The sequence below is a fragment of the Marmota marmota genome, unplaced genomic scaffold (assembly GCF_001458135.2).
Source record: "Marmota marmota marmota unplaced genomic scaffold, marMar, whole genome shotgun sequence".
NCBI classification, from domain to species: domain Eukaryota; kingdom Metazoa; phylum Chordata; class Mammalia; order Rodentia; family Sciuridae; genus Marmota; species Marmota marmota.
This window is the reverse complement of record NW_025999941.1, coordinates 10,466,482-10,488,465: the sequence shown is the minus strand read 5'-3', so window position 1 is coordinate 10,488,465 and position 21,984 is coordinate 10,466,482. Positions and strand designations below refer to the sequence as shown.

The 21,984-nt window shown below is 35.5% G+C and overlaps 1 protein-coding gene across 5 annotated transcripts in view; it reads right to left on the bottom strand.

Moving 5' to 3' along the window:
* Positions 1-21,984, bottom strand: part of Sfmbt1 (Scm like with four mbt domains 1) — a 125,526-nt gene that overhangs the window by 18,003 nt on the left and 85,539 nt on the right. For all 5 annotated transcript variants that reach the window (XM_048801145.1, XM_015494435.2, XM_048801148.1 and 2 more), the window contains 7 exons: positions 15,519-15,765; positions 14,798-14,892; positions 14,240-14,341; positions 12,481-12,631; positions 9,853-9,935; positions 4,211-4,337; positions 3,087-3,200 (listed from right to left, as the gene is read on the bottom strand). In XM_048801145.1, coding sequence (XP_048657102.1) covers positions 3,087-3,200; positions 4,211-4,337; positions 9,853-9,935; positions 12,481-12,631; positions 14,240-14,341; positions 14,798-14,892; positions 15,519-15,765 — 919 coding nt within the window. The remainder of the gene's footprint in view (positions 1-3,086; positions 3,201-4,210; positions 4,338-9,852; positions 9,936-12,480; positions 12,632-14,239; positions 14,342-14,797; positions 14,893-15,518; positions 15,766-21,984) is intronic.

Sequence of the window (21,984 nt, the reverse complement as noted above, 5' to 3'; positions counted from 1 at the left end):
AGATAAAGCTATAAAACTCTTAATAAAAAAAATGAAAAAACTTCATGACTTGGTATTTGTCAATCATTTCTTAAATATGACACCAAAATTAGAGGCAATAAAAGTACAAAACACTAAAATTTGACTAAATTTTGTGCATAAAAGAGAATAAAATCTTATGCATGTCAAGAAAGTGAAAAAGAAACCCATGGAAAATATTTCCAAGTCATGTATCTAATAAAGGATTAATATCTCTAACATGCAAAGAGCTCTGACAACTCAATAAAGGATAAATAACCCAATTTAAAAATAGTGAAGGACTTGAGTAGATATTTTTCCAGAGACAATATACTAATGTCCAATAAGCATATAAGAAGAGCTCAACATCACTAATCATTAGGGAAATGCAAATCAAAACCATAATTTCACACCCACTAAGATGGCTATCAAAAAATGAACAAAGGAGTTGGGCACGGTGGAGCATGCCTGAAATCCCAGCAGCTCAGAAGGCTGAGGCAAAAGGGTCATGAGTTCAAAGTCAGTCTCAGCAATTTAGTGAGGCCCTAAGCAACTCAGCAAGACCCTGACTCTAAATAAAATATAAAAAGGCTGGGGATGTGGCTCAGTGGTTAAGTACCCCTGGGTTCAATCCCTAGCACCAAAAAAAAAAAAAAGAAAAGAAAAGAAGCACTGGTGAGATGTGCAGCAACTGGACCTCATGTGTTGCTGATAGAGATGTAAAATGCAGCAGCTGCTTTGGAAAACTGTTTGGCATTTCCTCAAATCATGAAAACATAGAGTTACCATATGACTCACCATTTCCACTCATCAGAATGTACCCAAGAGAAATGAAGACACAAATCTTTACATAAAACTTGTACACTGAAGTTCATAGCAGCATTGTTCATAATAGTAAAAAAATGGAAACAACCCAAATGTTCATCAACTGAGGAATGGATAAATAAAATGTGGCATATCCATACAATGGAATATTATTCAGCTATATAAAGGAATAAAGTACTAACAGACACTAATTCACATGGGTGAATTCTGAATACATGCTAAGGAGATTGTCACAAAAGAGCACATATTATATGATTCTATTAATAATAAATGTTCAACATAAGTAAATCAATGGAGACAGAAAGTAGATTAGTGGTTCCCTGGGAAGGGGTTGGAATGGGATTTCTTTTGGAGATGAAAAATATGTTCTCAAATCAACTATGAAGCTAATAGCACAACTCTGTGAATATACTAAAACCAAGGAATTATAAACTTCAAAAGAGCAAATTTCATGGTATACTAATTATATCTCAAAACTGTTTTTAAAAGAGGGGAGATAGGGGGCTGAGGTTGTGGCTCAGCAGTAGAGTGCTCGCCTTACACATGCAAGACCCTGGGTTCAATCCTAAGCACCACATAAAAATAAATAAGTGAAATAAAGGTATTGTATCTAACTACAACTTAAAAATAAAGATTTTTTTAAAAAGAGAGAAGGGAGATAGAATATTACAGCTAAGATTAGGTTGCACTGTAATCTCAGTTACTGAGGGGGCTGAAGTAGAAGGATTGCAAGTTCAAGGTCAGCCTCAGCAACTCAGCAAGAACTTGTCTCAAAATAAAAAATAAAAAGAATTGGGAGGTGGCTGGGGTTGTGGCTCAGTGGTAGAATGCAAGACTTGCGTGTGAAGCACTGGGTTCAATCCCCAGCACCACATAAAAATAAAGGTATTGTGTTCATCTACAACTAAAAGAAATTTAAAAGGGAGGGGGGGCTGGTTGTGGCTCAGCGGTACAGCACTTGCCTAGCACATGAGAAGCCCCAGGTTCAATCCTCAGCACCACATAAAAATAAATAAATAAAAATAAAGGTATTGTGTCCAAATACAACTAAAAAAATAAATACATAAAAAGAGAACTGGGGATGTAGCTCCATGGTAAAGCATCCCTGGGTTCAATCCCCAGTTATCCTCCTGCCCGCCAAAAAAAAAAAAAAAATCAAGATTAAGTTGCAAAAAGACTCTAGCTTTCATCTTATTCGACTTCTCTTGCTTTTTCTCACTTCCTCACTCTGATGGAATCCAGTTATCTTGCCATTAACTGCCCTATGGAAAGATCCATGTGCCAAAGAACTAAGGGAAGCCTCCAGTCAATAGCCAGCAAAGAGCTGAGGCTCTCAATCCAATAGCCCACGGAAATTACTTTTTGTTATTATGGTCTGAATATCCTGCAAATTCATACTGACACATAATCACCAACATGTTGGCATTAGGAAGGGGGGCAGTCTTTAAAAGTAATTAGATCAGGGGCTGGTCAGCAGAGTGCTCGCCTCACATGCACGAGGCCCTGGGTTCAATATCCAGCACCACCAAAAAAAGTAATTAGATCATGCTGGGCACAGTGGCCCATGCCTGTAATCCCAGCAGTTCTGGAGGCTGAGGCAGAAGGATCGGGGGTTCAAAGCCAGCCTCAGAAAAAGTGAGACGCTAAGCAACTCAGTGAGACCCTGTCCTTAAATAAAATACAAAATAGAGTTTGGGATGTGACTCAGTGGTTGAGTGCCCCCGAGTCCAATTCCTGGTACCCTCTCCCCACAAAAAAGAGGCCACAGGGAATTAGTAGTCTTCTTTAGCATGTGAGGACACAGCAAGAAGGTGTTATCTATTAACCAGGAAACAGGCCCTCACCAGACACTGAATCCATTGATACACTGTTCTTGAATTTCCCAGCCTCCGATGATGTGTTATTTATAAATTTCTCAGTCTATGATATTTTGTTATAGCAGCCAGAATGGACAACACTTGCCAATAATCATCTGAGTAAACTTGGGAGCAGATTCTTCCCACATTAAGACTTAAGATATCTCTGGCCCTTCCTGAAACCTTCACTGAAGCTTTGGAGAAATATACATCCAAGAGAACCCACCTAAGTTACACCCAGATGGCCAACCCACAGACACTAGAAGATAATGTTTGTTGCAATAAAAAATTTCCTATGTAGAAATAGATAACCAGTTTTTCTCTAAAATGTCCCTATTCATCCTAATAGGTAAAAGTCATACAACAGATCACTTAACAATCATCAACCCTCTTGCCCAGAAAAGATACCTCGTGCCCGGCGAGGAGTGCTGAGGGGGTGGCCATTGGTCTCACACCAGCCCAAAGGAAATATATCCATGGATTCCACACTCACAATACATTCAGGTATAGGCTTCTTAGAACCTGTTTAGATTAAACAAAATAATTTTGTTTAGATCATTAAACAGCCTACTTCATAAACTACTTTCTAAACACTTGTGTTTGTTACAGAAACAAACACAAGTCTCTCAAGCAAGGATATTTTTCATAGTTTACCTTTTTCATGTATGATAACATTATGGAAAAAAGTGAACTGTGCCCTATATGTTTAAGTTTTATGGACCAAAATGGATAATGAATGTACAAGGTGACCTTAGTGAAGAAACAACAAATAAGCAACTAGAACTACCACTGGTATCATTCACATAGCTAACAATTCTTTTTTTTCCCCCCCAATTCCTTGAAATAATTAGAAACCAAAAGGGAAAGTGACAATTCTACTCATGAGAACATTAGTTCAGGTACTCTGGGAATAAGCCAGAAAGTAAAACAGTAAATTCCAATCAGGAAATTATTTGGCAAGTTGCTCAGCAAGTTGCATGAAAGTCTACATGTAATATTATCCTTAATGCCTGCATTAGATGCCAATTCCATAAATCACAAATAGTAAGTACCTTCTCAAAATATGACTATTTGGCAATAGGATAAAGAAAAAGAAACTCAAGCCACACACAGTAACTACAGCACTGAGCACTCACACAGCCTTATAACCACAAACCTCCCCCATCACTGAATACTACACTGAATAAAATACATAATTTCTATTTCATATGCCTTCTGATACTGTTTGGGGCAACAAAAATACTCTCTCTTCAATAAACTGTGTTTGCTGTTCATGCTCATTTATTTTAGTCACATCACAATATATACTATTTGACTTAACCTTCAAGAAAACAGGGACTTCATAACAAAGGTTTTATGCACATTCATTGCCTAAAAATTGAAAACTAAGGACAGGAAAATAAATTTTTAGTTCAGAGTGTTGCAATTCAAATAGAAGTCTCTAAATAAGGTCACTATTTAACTAGTCCAATAAGCGAAACAAGCCACACTACCAAAATAAATAGGAAGAGCAAAGGAGTGCTGGCACTTACCCTCCAGCTGGAGCCACAGGTAGGAGCCTCTCACAGCAGTAATGGTGGCAATGCATACTTCTTCAGGAAGAAGAGGGTTCACTGCCTCAAGCTTCATGTTCTCCTTAAACTCATGCTCAGAAATTGACTAGAAAAGGAATGAATCAAATTCACTTACTAGATTAACGCTCAATATTAATTTCTTTTTATTTTTTATTGTTTTTTAAAGGTGCAAAAAGAAAATATCTGCCTTTCTTGGTGTTTACAGGCAAGTGTGGTCTTTAGGTCAGAGATTTGTGCATACTGCAGCATAGATGATGACCCTGTTCAAATTGTACAGCCTCTTTTTGACTCCATTTCCTCATCTGTCAGATGACTTTGAAAACACTTCTATCTCACTGGATTATTAGAAAGATCAATGAAATAAGAGTTGGTGTCTCAAACCAAGTGATTCTCAACTGTTCATTCACTTCCCCTCCCTCAGAGGGCTCTACTATACTAAAAACTCCCTGGTTCATATTTGTATGTATACCACAAAAGTAAGTCAGAATTAAAAAAAAAAAAAAACTTACAAATAAGGGGGAAGAGTCATTTAAAACAGGTTTAAAAAATTTGCAGCTTCTGGGTCAAAATGGATAACTAAACATCTGTATTTGATTATTCTCCTTTCTGATAAGTCACTAAAAGTTTTTTTTTTTTTTAAGATACAAACCTATCAAAATGGATGTAAGAGAAGATTAATTTTTTTTTCAATATTAGAAGTCTCAATTTTATAATTAAATGATATTTAGTGTTTTGATAAATTCTAAAAAAAATATTTAGTGTCTTGATAAATTCTAAAAAATTCTTTTTGAAGCACATACTTGTATTTTGATATAAAATTTTTTAAAAATTCAGAAAAAATATATGCACACATTTTTTCATTTCAGAAACTAAAGGTAAAATATATATTTATAAAGCAGAAATTGCTTAGATAATCTGATACAAACCTTTTCTGGATAGGATAAGGCAGTATTTTCAGTGTAACGTTCAAATTACACTTATAACTTAACATCTTTTGCAAAAAGGGATTTCTAGCAGGACCCATTAAGTTCATTTTGTGGTATATACATCATTTTTACCTAAACCACTTAGCCACAGTAGACTTTTTTTTTTTTTTTTTTTTTTTTTCACAGTAGACTTTTTTATCCTGCTAGCTGCAAAGGGATCCTGGGCATGACTCATAAATTGGAGTTTGAGATATCAAGCTATTATTGCAGTTTCCCAGAGTAAACCTTAAATTTAAGACTTAGCAATCAACTTACTTTTTATTAAAAGTGACAAAAATAAATCGGTGAGTGCAGTGCTTTCTTTTAGGTTGGTTATGCATTTTAAGTTTTTCTTTTTATTATTAAAGCCTTATAGTATATATAGCAGTTGGATTCATCTTGACAATCTCATACATCATGGAATTCAGTTTCAGTTCATGATCCTCCCCTTTTTCCTCTTGTCCTCCCTTCCTTCCCCTATTCTCCTTCCTCTACTCGACTAGACTTCCTTACAATTGTCGATTTATTTATATCTGATTGGTTCTTTTTACTTATGCATAAGGTGAAATTCCCTGTGATATGTTTATATATACACATAACATGATTTTTAAAGAATTCATTCTGTAGGCCTCCTCTTACCTGTTCCTCCACTTTGCCTCTCCTTTTTCTACATTACCACTCTTCCCATTATTATATCCTACCCTACCCTTCCCTTTTCCTTTATTTTATTCAACATCCACATATGAGAGAAAACAGTTGACCTTTGAGTTTCTAAGTTTGGCTCATTTCACTTGGCTTGATATTCTCCATTTCCATCCATTTGCCAGCAAATGCCATAATTTCATTCTTTTTATGGCTGAGTAGAACTACATTGTATATATACAATAATCTTGCCTCAATCCATTCATCTATTGATGGGCATCTGGACTGATTCCACAATTTAGCTATTGTGAATTGTGCTGCTATAAACATTAAGGTGGCTGTAACACTACAGTATGCCAACTTTAGATCTTTGGGAAAATACCAAGGAGTGAGACAGCTGGTCATATTGTGGTACCATCCCTAGTTTTTTGAGGAATCTCCTTACTTCTCTCCAGAGTGGTTGTAGTAGCCTGTAGTCCCATCAATATACAAGTGTACCTTTTTCTCCACAAACCTTGTTAATATTTATTATTGTTTCCTGATCATCACCATTCTGATGGGGTAAGTTGAAATCTTAGTGTAATTTAGATTTGCATTTTCCTGATTGCTAGAGATACTAAATATTTTTTCATATACTTGTTGGCCATCTTTGTTCCTTCTTTTGAGAAGTTTCTGTTTACTTCTTTTGCCCATTTGACTGGGTTGTTTTTTTGGTATTAAGCTTTTTGAATTCTTTATATATTCTGGATATTAATCCATTATTGGAGGCATAGTTGGGTCAAGATTTTCTCCCATTCTGTAGGCTCCCTCTTCATGCTCTTAATTGTTTCCATTGCTGTGCAGAAGCTTTTTAGTTTGAAAGCATCTCACTTATTGATTCTTGGCTTTATTTCTTATGCTTTGGAGGTCTTGTTAAGAAAGTCAGTGCCAGCACTTAAATGATGGAGGGTTTACTCTATTTTCTTCTAGCAGTTGCAAAGATTCTGGTCTAATTTTGAAGTCTTCAATCCATTTCAATTTGAGTCTTTTGCAGGGTGGGAGGTGTTTACTTTCATTTTTCTACATGAAGCTATCCAGTTTTCCCAGCACAATGTTAAAAAGACTTGTTTTTTTTTTTTTTTAAATCTAAAATATATTTTTGGCACCTTTGTCAAATACCAAATGGCTTTAAATATGTAAATTTATCTACATACAAATTTATCTATGTATATTTTCTATAATAATATAATTTCAGATCTGATACTGTGATGCCTCCTGCTTCATTTTTCTTGCATGGTATTGCTTTGGCTATTCTGGGTATCTTATTCTTCCAAACAAATTTAAAAATTGTTTTTTCTAATTATGTGAAGAATGTCATTAGTATTTTTAAAGCTATCATTATTTGGCTTTTATTTATTTATTTTGTTCTTTAAGAATCCATTCTGATATAATTATACAAGTATGGAATATATCTTATTCTAGTTAGAGTCCCATTCTTTTCAGATATGTACATGGGAAAAACTGATTTTTTTCACTGTCTTTCTGTCATTGGTATTTTGATGGGGATTTCATTGAATCTGTATATTGCTTTTGGTAGTATGGCTCTTTGACAATATTAATTCTGCCTATCCAAGGAATATATCTTTCCATCTTCTAAGGTCTTAATTTCTTTCTTCGGTGTTCTATAATTTTCATGGTGGAGCTCTTTAATCTCCTTGATTAGATTAATTCCCAAGTTTCTTTTTTGAGATTATTGTGAATGGGATGGTTTTATTGATTTCTTCCTCAGGTGTTGGGAGCACAGGGAGAAAGCTATTGGCTTATGGGTGTTGATCTTGTATCCTTCTACTTTGCTGAACTCATTTATAAGCTCTAGAAGTCTTCTGGTAGAGTCTTTTGGGTCTTCTAGATATAGGATCATGTCATCAGCAGATAATTTGACTTATTTGTATTTCTTTGATTTCCTTTTCTTGACTGATCGCTCTGCCTAATGTTTCGAGGACTATATTGAATAGAAGTGGTAAGAATTAGACAGCTTTGTCTTGTTCCTGATTTTAGAATAAATGCTTTTAGTTTTTCTCAATTTGGTATGATGCTGTCTTTGGTTTATCATAAACAGCCTTTATGATGTTGAGGCAAGTTCCTTCAATCCTTAGCTTCTCTAGCATTTTTAACATTAATGGGTACAGAATTTTATCAAAGGCCTTTTCTTTATCTATTGAGAGATTATGTGATTCTTGTCCTTAATTTTATTTAAGTGGTGATTTACATTTATTGATTTGCATATGTTGAACCAACCTTGCATCTCTGAAATGAAACCCATTTGATCATGGCATATTATCTTTTTGATTGTTGAAATACATTTTATAAACTAAAATTTAGAATAGGGTCTATTATCTAAGCATATATGAAAGATAAATCTAAGTTGGCCATTAAAAAAAAAAAAAGCTAAGAACTGGAAAAAACCAGGTACTAGGCAACTGCAGGTGAAAAAGAAATAGTCAAAACAAGAAGGAATGATAACACCTGGAGCTCTTCTACTCCACCCTATCTAACCCCCAGGGCAACTGTCTCTTTCCCTCCATATAAAAGTTGGATTTAGCCTCTGGACACGGAAAACATAGATCCGTGGGCAGGAGGATACAAGAAATTATTAAGGGCAAGTATGTAGTGGGTAATGAATGGGTAATGAATACACAGGGTGTACCACTGAATTGTGTTATAGCATATCAGTGAAAGGTGAATCTAAATTGGCAACGAAGAAAACTAAGAACTGATAGAACCAGGTACTGGGGAACTTCGGAGGTTAACTGGCCCAGTCTAGCCTATACTAATCAGGCAGGGGATTGAAAAAGACTTCTTATGAATAATATGAGAAGCCCAAGAAGACACAAAGATAAGGATCTGGGTTTCCCCAACAAATGGTCAGCCAGATCACATCCTGAAGGAAACTTCAAGGTTGACAATTCCCACCAACACAATCAAGAATTTCCAATCAGCTTTTTCTTTTATTCTTCCATTCTTAACTATAAGCATTTAAGAATTACCAGATATATAAGAACATGAAAGTTAGAAATCAAAACAGACAAAACAAGCAACTTGGAGAAAGCAGAGATTAGCGTCAACTTGCCATCAAGTGATGGGGGGTTAACATCCTCTGAGAGAAGAAAAACTACTGCATCCTTAAAACAAGAATGGTATACTAGAGAAATGTAGAAAAAAACTACACTGAGATTCCATCTCACTCCAGAATGCCAATCATCAAGAATACAAGTAACAATAAATGCTGGCAAGGATGTGGAGAAAAAGGTACACTCAGACGTTGCTGATGGGACTACAAATTGGTGCAACCACTCTGAAAAGCAACATGGAGATTCCTCAGAAAACTCAGAATGGAACCCCCATTTGGCCCAGCTATCCCACTCCTCAGGATATACCTAAAGGTAATATAAAATGGCTAAATGCTCATTTACTATAATATAGAGTCAATAAATGTGTCTAAAAATCAATGCCTAAAAGATGGCACACATTGTTTTGAAAATGAAAAAGTCTTAATACCAGAATTATATTGAGAAGAACAGAAAGCAATCATTTCTGAGAAGGGAGGATGTGGAAAGGGATAGGAAAGGGACTATTATTCTATATTCTAAGCTTTCTACTGCTCTTTGGTTTTTTAAACATGTGTGTTTATTATTTGAAAAGAAGTATTTTTAAATAAGCTTAACAATTTTTCTACATGCTATATTTCAACATTTTTTTAATATTATTGAACCATCAAATTATAAAATGTCAAATTCACATTTCAGCTACTAAGAAAACATAAAGCGGATAAACTTATAAACTAATGTAATTAGTACATTTATTAACTTCTCCAGTAAACATATTTGTCTTTAACTATAATCAACAAGGTGGCTAGGGGATTGAGTGACATAATAGTTTGAGAGTAACAGTCATAAAAAGCAAGGGAAACACAGCAGCCCCTGCAGCCTTGAAGCAGTGGTCAAGTGGTCTCACCGGAGGAAAGCACCTCTGGGGAGCAGCTTCAGCACCACACTGTTTGAGGTAGTCGGCCCAGTCGAAGTCCTGGCTTGGGTAGCCTACATGGAGACAAAGAGCAATGATTCACATCACGTGTGCTTGCCTAGCTTTACCGCTCGGCCATGTGTCCATCCATAAACTTCCAAGGTTGCTAATCTAAGGATTTTTGATCATCTTAGAGAGCATAAAAAACACTTCATAAATCCAAACCACAATTAATTTTTCAATGCTAGACATCAAACTTAGGGCCTACATAGTTAATTTTATAAAATAAAACAACTCTGTCCAAACTATACAGTGGAATTCTTTGGAATTTTAAATTTCAAATTGGGCATTTATTTATTTTTTTTAACTTTTTTTTTTTTTTTTGGTTAATTTTTTTTTTTTAATGTGGTGCTGGGGATCAAACCCAGTGTCTTACACATGCTAGGCAAGTGCTCTACCACTAAGCCACAACATGGGTCCTGGGCATTTATTTTTAACAATATTTTTTACTAAAATAATTTTATTTGCTGCATCTTTAGGATATTTCTCTATATCTTAAAAGCAATCACTTTTAATGATATTTGAAATTAAGCTGTATTTTATATATTAGTTGACAGCAATTTACCAAAGAATCTAACACAATTATGACCAGACTTGATTTACACATATGAATCTAGTATTATTATCAATTTTATTAGGATGTAAGCTCTGAAGGAAAAGAGATAACAAACAGTACTACTTAATAAGTGAAGATTTTTTTTTTGATAAGGCTATTTCTTTAAACATGTCTTAGCTAATAGTAATACAATGTTCTTAGCACTGTTTTCAGATTCAGGTACAACAGAATTTCAGAATCTCAAAGCTCTCAGAGATGGAGAGAAGATGGTTAATGGACATGGGATACAGATGATAAGAGAAATAACTTCTGGAGGGGTAACTAGGATTAATGAGAATTGAATATTCCAAACAGCTAGTAGATTTTTAATGTTCCCAACACATACACACACACACATACACACACACACTCTGAAATGAGATAGACATGCCAATTATCCTCATCTGATCATTGTACACTATTTGTATATATTAAAATGCTACACTGTATCCCATATACATATAATTGCTACATGACAATAAGAAAAGAACACCTTAAAAATATCAATGCTCTTATAATCTAAATCATTAATTCATTTCAGAAAAAAAGTTGAGCTTAATTCCCTACTTTATTCTACCAATATTCTTGATAGAGTATCTCCAATCGAATGACTTGAATCAGCACCATCTGTGAACAAAAAGCTCAGCACCATCTGTGAACAAAAAGCTGATAAGGCCTGACTGCTTCACTGTGTCTAAACTTCTCTCTGCCGTCACAGAGCTTAATACCACAAAGGCACAGAGGAGGCTACTCAAGACTATGCCCTCCTTCAGCCCTTTAATTATCTTTTCCATATAACTGAGAAAAGTACCACACTCTCCCTCTGTCCCTACCATGTTTCTCAAAAGTACATTTTCTGCCATTTTCATTTGTTTAATCTACTTTATTTACAAGATAGTTGGCTTGTCTACAACAGGGCTGAAAGCTCCAATATCTTTAATAATTGTTTTTTTTTTTTTTTGCCTTTTCACATGAAGGTGCAAGCCCAAGCATTCCTACAAAGCAAGAACATCCTTCTGTAGGTGTTCCATACAACACCCTCCTACCAGACACTCCTACAGTTTGCTCCACTGATGGAGGAGAATCTGGGTAGTTCTCCTTGAAGAGACTGTGTTGTGCTCATTTTTGTCTCCCCAGTGATAAGCTCAATATTTGGTTCATAGCAAACATTCCATAAATGTTTACTAGCTGAATGGAAAGCAAAAGGTTTGAGTTTACAGCTTGTTAACACAAAAGAGTACTTCTATAGCTCAGTGTTTCAGCAATCAACATTTAGAAAGTGAAGCCATGCTTACCAAAAACCTACTAATGAAGTACACATAGACCACTGCTCAAATAATCAGATTCGCTGATATAAAAGATCAGATAGTCATCTGACATTTTCCAGATACTCCAGGTTTAAAAATATTAAAAACTTCAGTCAAGCTCAACTAAATCATAATTAAATGCCTTGATTAAAAGGTCAGAGATTATATTTTGAAAGTTGAAAACACTAGGAAAATAAACTTTAATTTTCCTACCTAAAGCCTCTGAGTCCTACTCTTGACCACAACTTCCCACAAGGCCCAGATACCTAAAAATTAATAACCTACATTATAGTTCTAGCTGTTAAAGCCTCTTCTCACAAGCCACTCTCAAAGTTCAGCATGCATCCAAACCCACCCTTCTGTGAACTCCTAACAGGACACAAGATGGAATGGACTAAAGAGTCAGCACAGAATCTGAACTTGAACCAGACCTTCTGGTTATGCAGATATATGCATCAAATACAAGAAAAGTACACACTTAAGAGATTCTTAGCTTTATAACTTTTAAAATGTAAATATATGGAATCTAGACCTTCATTTACACTTGTCTGAGGCCCCCCAAATATTAAGAACATCAGGAGAAGGACAAAAGATTCTAGCAATTCCACCTAACATATCTCATCTCAAGAAACAACACAGAAGAGTACAAATGTGCACCTGGAGGTGGGCTGATGTGTAGACCATTCTTCAGACTCCACTGCACAGGGAAGATGCCAGGACTGTTGACATGGCACACAAATGATCGCCGTGCATGGTCCCCAGGTCGCAAGTCATCCATTTCCACCAGAAAGTACTTCTCATCAAAAACCTATACACACAACAAAGAAAACACACAATGTGTGTGTGTGTGTGTGTGTGTATAAATGTATATACACACGTATACATATATGTGTTTTTCCTTGGCATAGTCAAACAAGTCACAAGAGTTCATAGTCCCACTGGGTATTAAAAATGCTAAACAACTGATAAATGTTAACTCAATATCAGGTAATATTTTAATTATATGCTTTTCATATATTAATCCAACTTTAATCTTCCTAACAATCTAGGTACATTATTAACTTAACCTTGCAAATTAAGGGAAAAGAGTTTAAAGAAATGTTAAATAACTTGCCCTAGGGTACAAAGCCAAGAAAATGAGAATCTGGATTCAAACCAAGTAGTTGGTCAAAATTTAGTTTACAAGGGATCAACCACACTAGTATTATGTGAATGTATCCCTCCAAAGCTGCTGTTAATGCAAGAATATTCAGAGATAAAATGATCATATGTTATGAGAGCTATAACAATTAGTCGATCCTAGTCTGAATGAACTGAATGAGTGGTAACTGTAGGCAGGTGGGGTATAACTGAAGGAGGTGGGTCACTGGGGTGTGCCCTAAAAGGGTCATTCTCCTGTGGCAGGTTCCCCCCACCTCTCTCTGCTTCCAGACTGTGTCATGAAGTTAGTAGCTTTCCTCCACCAGCCCATTTTACTAGGATGCACTACCTCGTCTTGGGCCCAAAGCAATGGAGTTGGCCATCTATGGACTGAGCCATGAATCCCAAATAAACATTTCTTCTAAGTTATTGTTAGTATTTTTGTTACAGTGATACAAAAGCTGACTAAAACAATTTAAGTTTTTAGATCCTAACCCAGTTTCAAATGCCAAAGAAGAGAAAATAATGAACTTCTTCTGGCTCTTAACCAGCCCATATTTCTGAAAGATTCCAAATAGGGTCTTAGGACCTTACTTACAGATTCAGAATCCCTCCTTGCTCTGAGGATAATCTTCTGGCAAGACAAGGAAATTTACATATCTATATAGGTCAGATGATTTATCATTCAAGCAATTATTGTCTAGTTATGCTCCAACATAGGTTATACTTTCAGTAAATGAACTTCTGCTCTAGTCTTAAACTGAAACCCCTCCTTTATGTAGTAAACAAGTAACTGAGTCTTGACAAAATGCTCACCTCTTGAGGATGCTCCTGGTAAGGGCCTTTCTTTTGTCAGATTTCTGAACAATTAAAGTCTGAATTTGGAATAATGGTCATAGCCATCCCACTGCTAGATCTTGTGATGCTAATTGCCCCCACACACCTCCTCATTGTAAGAAGCCCTGCATCTGGTTGAATGCTTGCTGATGATACTACCTGCCTCCAAACTTTATAGACACTAATGCCTACTAGGATTACTCCAAAGAATGGGTGAGGGGGTCACCATTCTGCTGCCCAGGCCCTAGTCTGCATTGGCTGGTTAGGGCTACCAAGCTCTAAAGAAGTGAGAGATCACAGAAAGCTGGAAATATAATACGAAATGTGCATAGAAGTAATTCTGACCAAATTAGTAGAGTATAAAGATTAGAACCCTACGATTTCCTACAACAGTCACCCTGATGGATATTCTTACCAAGGAGAATTGCTCCCACTTTACCTTAATGACTGTAGCAGGAGAGATCCCAAAAGGAGACCAGGGGTCCACAGCTTCCAATTTCATATTTACAGAGAATGTATGAATGCCAATAACTTGTTTATCCTGAAATGCAAACACCAAAAGGGAATAAAAATACAGCGTTTTTATATTAGTTTTATGTTCATATGTAACTGAATATTGTTCTAATTAATTCAAATAAAGGAACTAATTTTTTTTCCCCTGGAAAAAAACTGTTCAGGATCAAACAACAGAGAAAGTACTCCTATTTACTACATTTGAAACATAAGAAACATCTGGAAGAAAAACCAAAAACATTTTATAGTAAAGTAGGTCTATGTATTTAGGAGTAGAAAATATGACATGGGGAGAACACACAGACAAATGTTGGAAGAAAATAAGGGTGATCCTTCCTCCAACCTTAACCCCTCCTCCCCAAGACAGAAGGCCATAGCACTCCTACCTCCAGGGGTTATTTTTCACTTCTCTCTTCCCCAAACTGCTTTGCTTTACTCTATTGTAAGGAGATGAATACTTATTTATCACATGTTTTTGTTTTACCTTAAATAAGTAAGATGGTAATGGCTCTTCCTCTTCCTCTTTCACTTTAGCCAAAATCTCTTGCCACTCAGTTTCATTTTTCAGATGTTTGATGGCTTCATTAAGACAAGACAAAATGCTTTAGAAAACCTATACACTTTTTAACTATTCTGAAAGCATTCACATAAACAACAACAAAAACTTTCCACTGGAAATTGTCCCATTAGTTTACACCCATCTTCACTCAAAAGCACTTGCACCTTAACCTCAGTACTAGGCTTTGTGAAAATACCTATGAAAATACCTAAGTTTACTGTTGTAAACTATAAAATAATATAATACACATCCAAACAAGGGCACATAATAAGTGCATATTTATATAAATAACAATTTATTATTGTAATTTCCTTTAAAACAAGTTGCTAAGAACTCAATTTACTGTATACATCTATCTGAATGCTACCTAGAGAGTTTTTTTTCTTTAATCTGATAAATGGTCAGAATAGGTTAGGTAAGAGTTTCTGAGGCATATCAATATGTGGGAGGTATATTATAAGTGCAAGAAAAGTAAAAGAAAAGCAGGCAATTCATAACACCACATATATTTGTGTCAATCTCTTCTATGTGAATAAAAGCTTTTAAAATATGTAGAACACATTTTTTTCAGTCACATAGATATTAATACTAATATGATATAACAATAATGTAATAGTTGATAGAAAAATTCTATATTAGTTTTCACCTAATGGGGGCTGAAGCTCATATCCTTGTTGAGCAGCCCAACCAACATGATGAAGAAATGGATCCAAGTAATACAACCAGTGTTCAAAATTGTTGGGACTTTCAAGTCCTTCATAACACAGCTTCAGCCGTCCCCCAATGTTTTCTACTACAGTAACAATCCAAGTGCTTAAAGTGTCCCGAAAAGCTTGGCATTCTAGCCTGGATCCTGGAGCAATGAGATCTAAGGGATTCCGTCCATTACGGAGCTGTAGGTTAAAAAAGTAAAATGGTTAAATAAGAAAAGTTAACATGGTATTTTTTAAAAGTTCTAAATGATCCCAAACCATCCTTCATATTTTTTATTCATTCAAAAGCCAGTTACATCAAATTGTCTGCTATCATGCAAGGCTCTTATAGTATTACTTTTAGATGATATGGAAATCTTTTAAAGAATACCTACAATAAAATTATTCTAACAAATTTCTCTAGAATATTATTTAGCTCATTTACTAAGAATTTTTTAAATGTAATTATTGTCTAATTATAAATGCAAAACTGATTATCATTAAAGAAAAAAAAATCCAACAGGTCAAAGTCTCCTATAATTTCACTTCTAAGAAAGAACCAGGGTAAGTATTTGTCATATACTCTTTGTCTTCAAAGAATTCATTATCCACCTCTTTCTCTTCTATTTTTTTTCAAAATGGGAACACCTTATACTGTTTTTTAATTTGTTCTTCATGTAACACATCAAAACATCTTTTTATTATATCAAATGTAAATCTTCCTCATCTTTTAAACTGTTTTATGATATTTCTTATTATAAGTGGGCAATAGTTTATCCACTTTCCTTCTGATGGCATTTTGCTTGTTTCTGATTTTTTACTCCTTTCAGAATGTTTTAATGAACACAGTAAGAACTTTTGACTACATGAAAGAAAGTGAAAATTCAATTCTATCTAGATATATATTAAAAACAATAATAAAGAATAAAAAAGGAAGTGCTAGGGATGTAGCTCAGTGGTAGAGCATTTGCCTAATATGCTCGAGATCTGGGTTCAATCCCCAGTACCAAAAAATTTTTTTAAAAAGGAGGGAGGGAGGAAGGAAGGAAGGAAGGAAGGAAGGAAGGAAGAAAGGAGGGGACTGGGAATGTGGGAGAGCATATGCTTAGCATACATGAGGACCTAGGTTCAACCCTTACCACTGCAAAAATACTCATTCCAAAGTCATCACCTAATCATCTCTTAATACTCAACCTAACGCCTTTTTCTGAGTAAGAACTGCTCAGTGAAACTGCCATATCCAGGTATAGAAAAGAACTTATGAATGCATTAGGGAACACATTCATAGTTAAATATTTCCATACAGAAGAACCGTGATCAATAAAGAGCAGAATATTTTAAATGGGCACAGTGGCACATGCTTGTAATCCCAGGAGGTCAGGAGGCTGAAGCAGGAGGATTGGGAGTTCAAAGCCAGGCTCAGCAATGGAAAGGCGCTTAGCAACTCAGTGAGACCCTGTCTCTAAATAAAATACAAAATAGGGCTGGGAATGTGGCTCAGTGGTCAAGTGCCCCTGAGTTCAATCCCTGGTACATCCCCCCATAAAAGAGAGAGAGAGAGAGAGAGAGAGAGAGAGAGAGAGAGAGAGAGAGAAGAAGAAGAGGAGAAGAGAAGAATATTTTATCAATTCATTTTTTCCTGATTTCATTCATTCATTCAAATTTTACTGAGTATTTGGTATATATCAGACCCTGACTAAGCATGATGAAATGAGTCAGAGCACAAAAAATAAAGAATAGCTTGAAATAGTGTTTATCAGACAAGATTTAAAAGGGCATGTGAACAGATCACAGAATTAGATTTAAGAGCTAAAACTATAACTATAAAATATGTAGAAGAAAATATAATACTGTCTTCTTGACAGCACAATTTTTTTTCAATGATATAATAGCAGAAAATTTCCCAAACCTAAAGAATAGAATGGAAAATCAAACACAAGTGGCATACAGGGCCCCAAATGTACAAAATTACAGCAGACCCACACCAATACACATTATAATGAGAATGAATAATACAGAAAATAAAGATAAAATCTTAAAGGCCATGAGAGAAAAAAAAATCAAATTACATATAGGGGGAAACCAATCCAAATCTCAACGGATGTCTCAACGCAGACTCTCAAAGTTATGAGGCCCTGGAATAATAAATTTCAAGCTCTGAAAGAAAATGGATGCCAACCAAGAATTTTATATCCAGCAAAATTAAGTTTCAGATTTGAAGATGAAATTAAAACCTTCCATGATAAACAAAAATTAAAAGAATTCACAAGTAGAAAGCCTACACTACAGAACATTCTCAACAAAATATTCCATGAGGATAAAGTAAAAACCAGGAAAGGGAAAATTTACACTAAAAAAATATTCAACCAAAGGAGAACTAAATCAAATTAAAAACCATAAATAAGTCAAAATGATAGGGAATACAAATTATATTTCAATAATAACCTTGAATGTTAACAGCCTAAATTCATCAATCAAAAGACATAGACTGGCAGATTAGATTAAAAAGCAAGACCCAACATTATGCTGTCTTCAAGAGACTCACCTCATGGGCAAAGACATTCACAGGCTGAAGGTAAAAGGAAGGGAAAAAAACATATCACTCATATGGATTGCATCAACAAGCAGAGGCTTCCATCCTCATCTCAGATAAACTAGGCTTCAAACCAAAATTAATCAGAAGAGACAAAAAAGGATATATCATACTTCTTTTTTTTTTTTAATTTTTTATTTTTTTGGTTTTCGGCGGACACAACATCTTTTTGTTTTTGTATGTGGTGCTGAGGATCGAACCTGGGCCGCACGCATGCCAGGCGAGCGCGCTACCGCTTGAGCCACATCCCCAGCCCGATATATCATACTTCTTAAGGGAAGTATATATCAGCAGAACATGACAATTATAAATATTTATGCCCCAAATAATGCAATATCTATATACATCAAACAAATCCTTCCCAACTGCAAGAATCAAATAGACCACAACACAATAATACTGGGTGACTTTAACAAACCTCTCTCACTAATGGACAGATCTTCCAAACAAAAACTAAATAAACTACAGAACTAAATAATGCAATGGATAATTTACACTTAACAGACATATATAGAATATTTCATCTATCAACAAGTGAATATATTTTCTTCTCGGCAGCACATGGCTCTTTCTCTAAACTAGACCATATCTTATGCCACAAAGCAATTCTTAATAAATACAAAAAAAAAAAAAACGGAGACAAAACCCTGCATTCTATCAGATCACAATGGAATGAAATTAGAAATTAACGACAAATTAAAAGAACGAATAGAAACTAAATAATACACTATTGAATGATGAATGGATAGTAGAAGAAATTAAGCATGAAATTAAAAAAATTCTTAGAGGTAATGAGAACACTGATACAACATATCAAAATCTCTGGTATAGTATGAAGGCAGTACTAAGAGAAAAGTTTATTGCACTGAGTACATTCATTAAAAGAATAAACAGTCAACAAATAAATGACCTAAAACTGTATCTCAAAGCCCTAGAAAAAGAAGAATAAATCAACACCAAAAGCCGAAGACAGGAAATAATTAAAATCAGAGCTAAAATCGATAAAATCAAAACAAAAGAAACAATTTAAAAAACTGACAAAACAAAAAGTTGATTCTTTGAAAAATAAATAAATAAAATAGATAAACCTTTGGCCATGCTGACAAAGAGAAAAAGAGAAAACTCAAATTACTAAAATACAAAATGAAGAAGGAAATATCACAACGGACATGGCTGAAATATAGAAGATAATTAGAAACTATTTTGAAAATTTATACTCCAATAAAATAGAAGACATCAACAAATTTCTAGAGACCTACCGAAACTGAAGGAGGAGGTCACACACAATTTAAATAGATCTATTACAAGTAATGAAATAAAAAACGCCATTAAAAGCCTACCAACAGGACTGGATGTCCTCCGGTGCGGGCAAGGACAAAACCTTTTTGTGTAGAGTTATGCTACCTAACTATCTAGAGATGCATCTTAACCCTTATGAGCCCTTCAGCGGGACCTGAGGCTGGCTGTCACCTGCGAACCTGCTGACCTTTAATGACCCTCATCTGCTGAGCTCTGGAAGTGCTTGCTCCTCTCCATCTGTCTCCCCGAAATGAATCGGACCCTGGGATAGTGTTGGCAGAAGGCCTGTCAGCCTTCTGATTGGTTCAGCAGATTGGTTCAGAATGCAGGTGAACACATCTGCACTGCACAGCTTGGATGGACACCCCAAGCTGGGCATCCTTTACCTCCAGGAGAGATAAGGGTACCAGTCCCTACCAGAGTGTGACCCCACCAACTGTAGCTATAGGAAGCAAGAAAAGAAGCAGTCCTTTAGATGGTGCCTTGGTGGCCAGTTGGGTGACAATGTGGTGACATCACCCCCAGGGTGACACTTAGACCAGGAACTGCCATCAGGTGGTGTGTGTACAGCAGCACTTGTGGCAAGAGCCTAGGGAACCTCCTGGGAAAGCCTGGGCCTCAAAGGCACTGCCTACCAGGATTTCTTGTGCAGAACATCATGTTTGGGACAGGGCTTCCTGTTCCTGAGGTTGGGGCATTTGGGAAATTTGTAAGGAAAACGGGATGACCTTTCTTGAACTCCAGTGAGAACCTGCACTGGCCGGAAGGGTTAGAAGACATCTTGCTAGGCCTCTGGTTGCTTATAGTGAAATATAGGAACGCATGTTAAGACTGATTTCTACTCTGATGATAACAGGGAGGTGACTTTGTTCCTTTCTTTTGCTTTATTTATAATAAAGAATAAACTGACCACGCATCATTAAAAAAAAAAACAAAAAAGCCTACCAACTAAGAAAAGCTCAGGACCAGACAGATTCTCAGCCAAGCTCTGTAAGACGTTCAAAGAATTAACACCAATACTCCTCAAAGAATTCCATGAAATAGAAAAGGAGGGAATCCTTTCAAACTCATTCTTTGAGGGTAATATCACCCTGATACCAAAACCAGACATAGACATACCAAGGAGAGAAAACTTCAGACCAATATCCCTGATGAATACAGATGTAAAAATTCGTAATAAAATTCAGGCAAATTGCATACAAAAATATATTATAAAGATAGTGCACCACGATCAAGTGGGGTTCATCCCAGGATGCAGGGTTGGTTCAACATATGGAAATCAATAAATATAATTTAACAGACTTAAAAACAAGAATCATATGATCATCTCAACAGATGTAGAAAAAGCATTTGACAAAATACAGTACACCTTCATGTTCAAAACACTAGAAAAACTAGAGATAGTAGGAACATACCTCAACATTATAAAAGCTACCTATGCTAAACCCAAGGCCAGCATCATTCTAAATGGAGAAAAATTGAAAGCATTCCCTATAAAAACTGGAACAAGACAAGGACAATTCCTCTTTCACTACTTCTATTCAACATCATCTTTGAAACTCTAGCCAGAGCAATTAGACAGAAGAAATTAATTAAAGAAATACAAATTACCTATTTGAACTCAAAACTATCATTATTTCCTGATGACATGCCTCTATCTAGAAGATCCAAAAAATTCTACCAGAAAATGTCTAGAACTAATAAGTGAATTCAGTAAAGTAGCAGGATATAAAATCAACATCCATAAATCAAATGCATTCTTATACATCTGTGAATCCACTGAAAGAGAAATTAGAGAAACTACCACATTCACGATAGCCTCAAATGAAATCAAATCCCTGGAGATCAATCTAACAAAAGAGGTGAAAGACCTCTACAATGAAAACTCCAGAAGACTAAAGAAAGAAATTAAAGAAAACCTCAGAAGATGGAAAGATCTCCCATGTAACCTGGATAGGCAGAATTAATATTGCCAAAATGGCCATATTACCAAAAAGTGTTATACAAACTTAATGCAATTCCTATTAAAATCCTAATGACATTCTTCATAGAAATAGAAAAGACAATCAGAAAATTTATTTGGAAAAATGAGTCCGAGAATAGCCAAAGTAATCCTTAACAAGAAAAGTGAAGCAGGAGTAATCACAATACCAGATCTAGAACCATATTACAGGGACTAAGGTTGTGGTTCAGCAGTAGACCACTTGTCTAGCATGTGCAAGGCCCTGGGTTTGATCTTTAAAAAATTTTTTTTTAAAAAACTATACTACAGAGCTATAGTAACAAAAATGGCATGGAATTGACACCAAAATAGACTTGTAGACCAATGGAACAGAATAGAGGACACAGACAAACCCACATAAATACAGTTATCGCATATTAGACAAAGGTGCCAAAAAAACATTCACCGGAGAAAAGATAGCCTCTTCAACAAATGGTGCTGGCAAAACTGGAAATTGATATGTAGCAAAATGAAATTGAACTTCTATCTCTCCCTGCACAAAAATCAACTCAAAGTGGATCAAAGA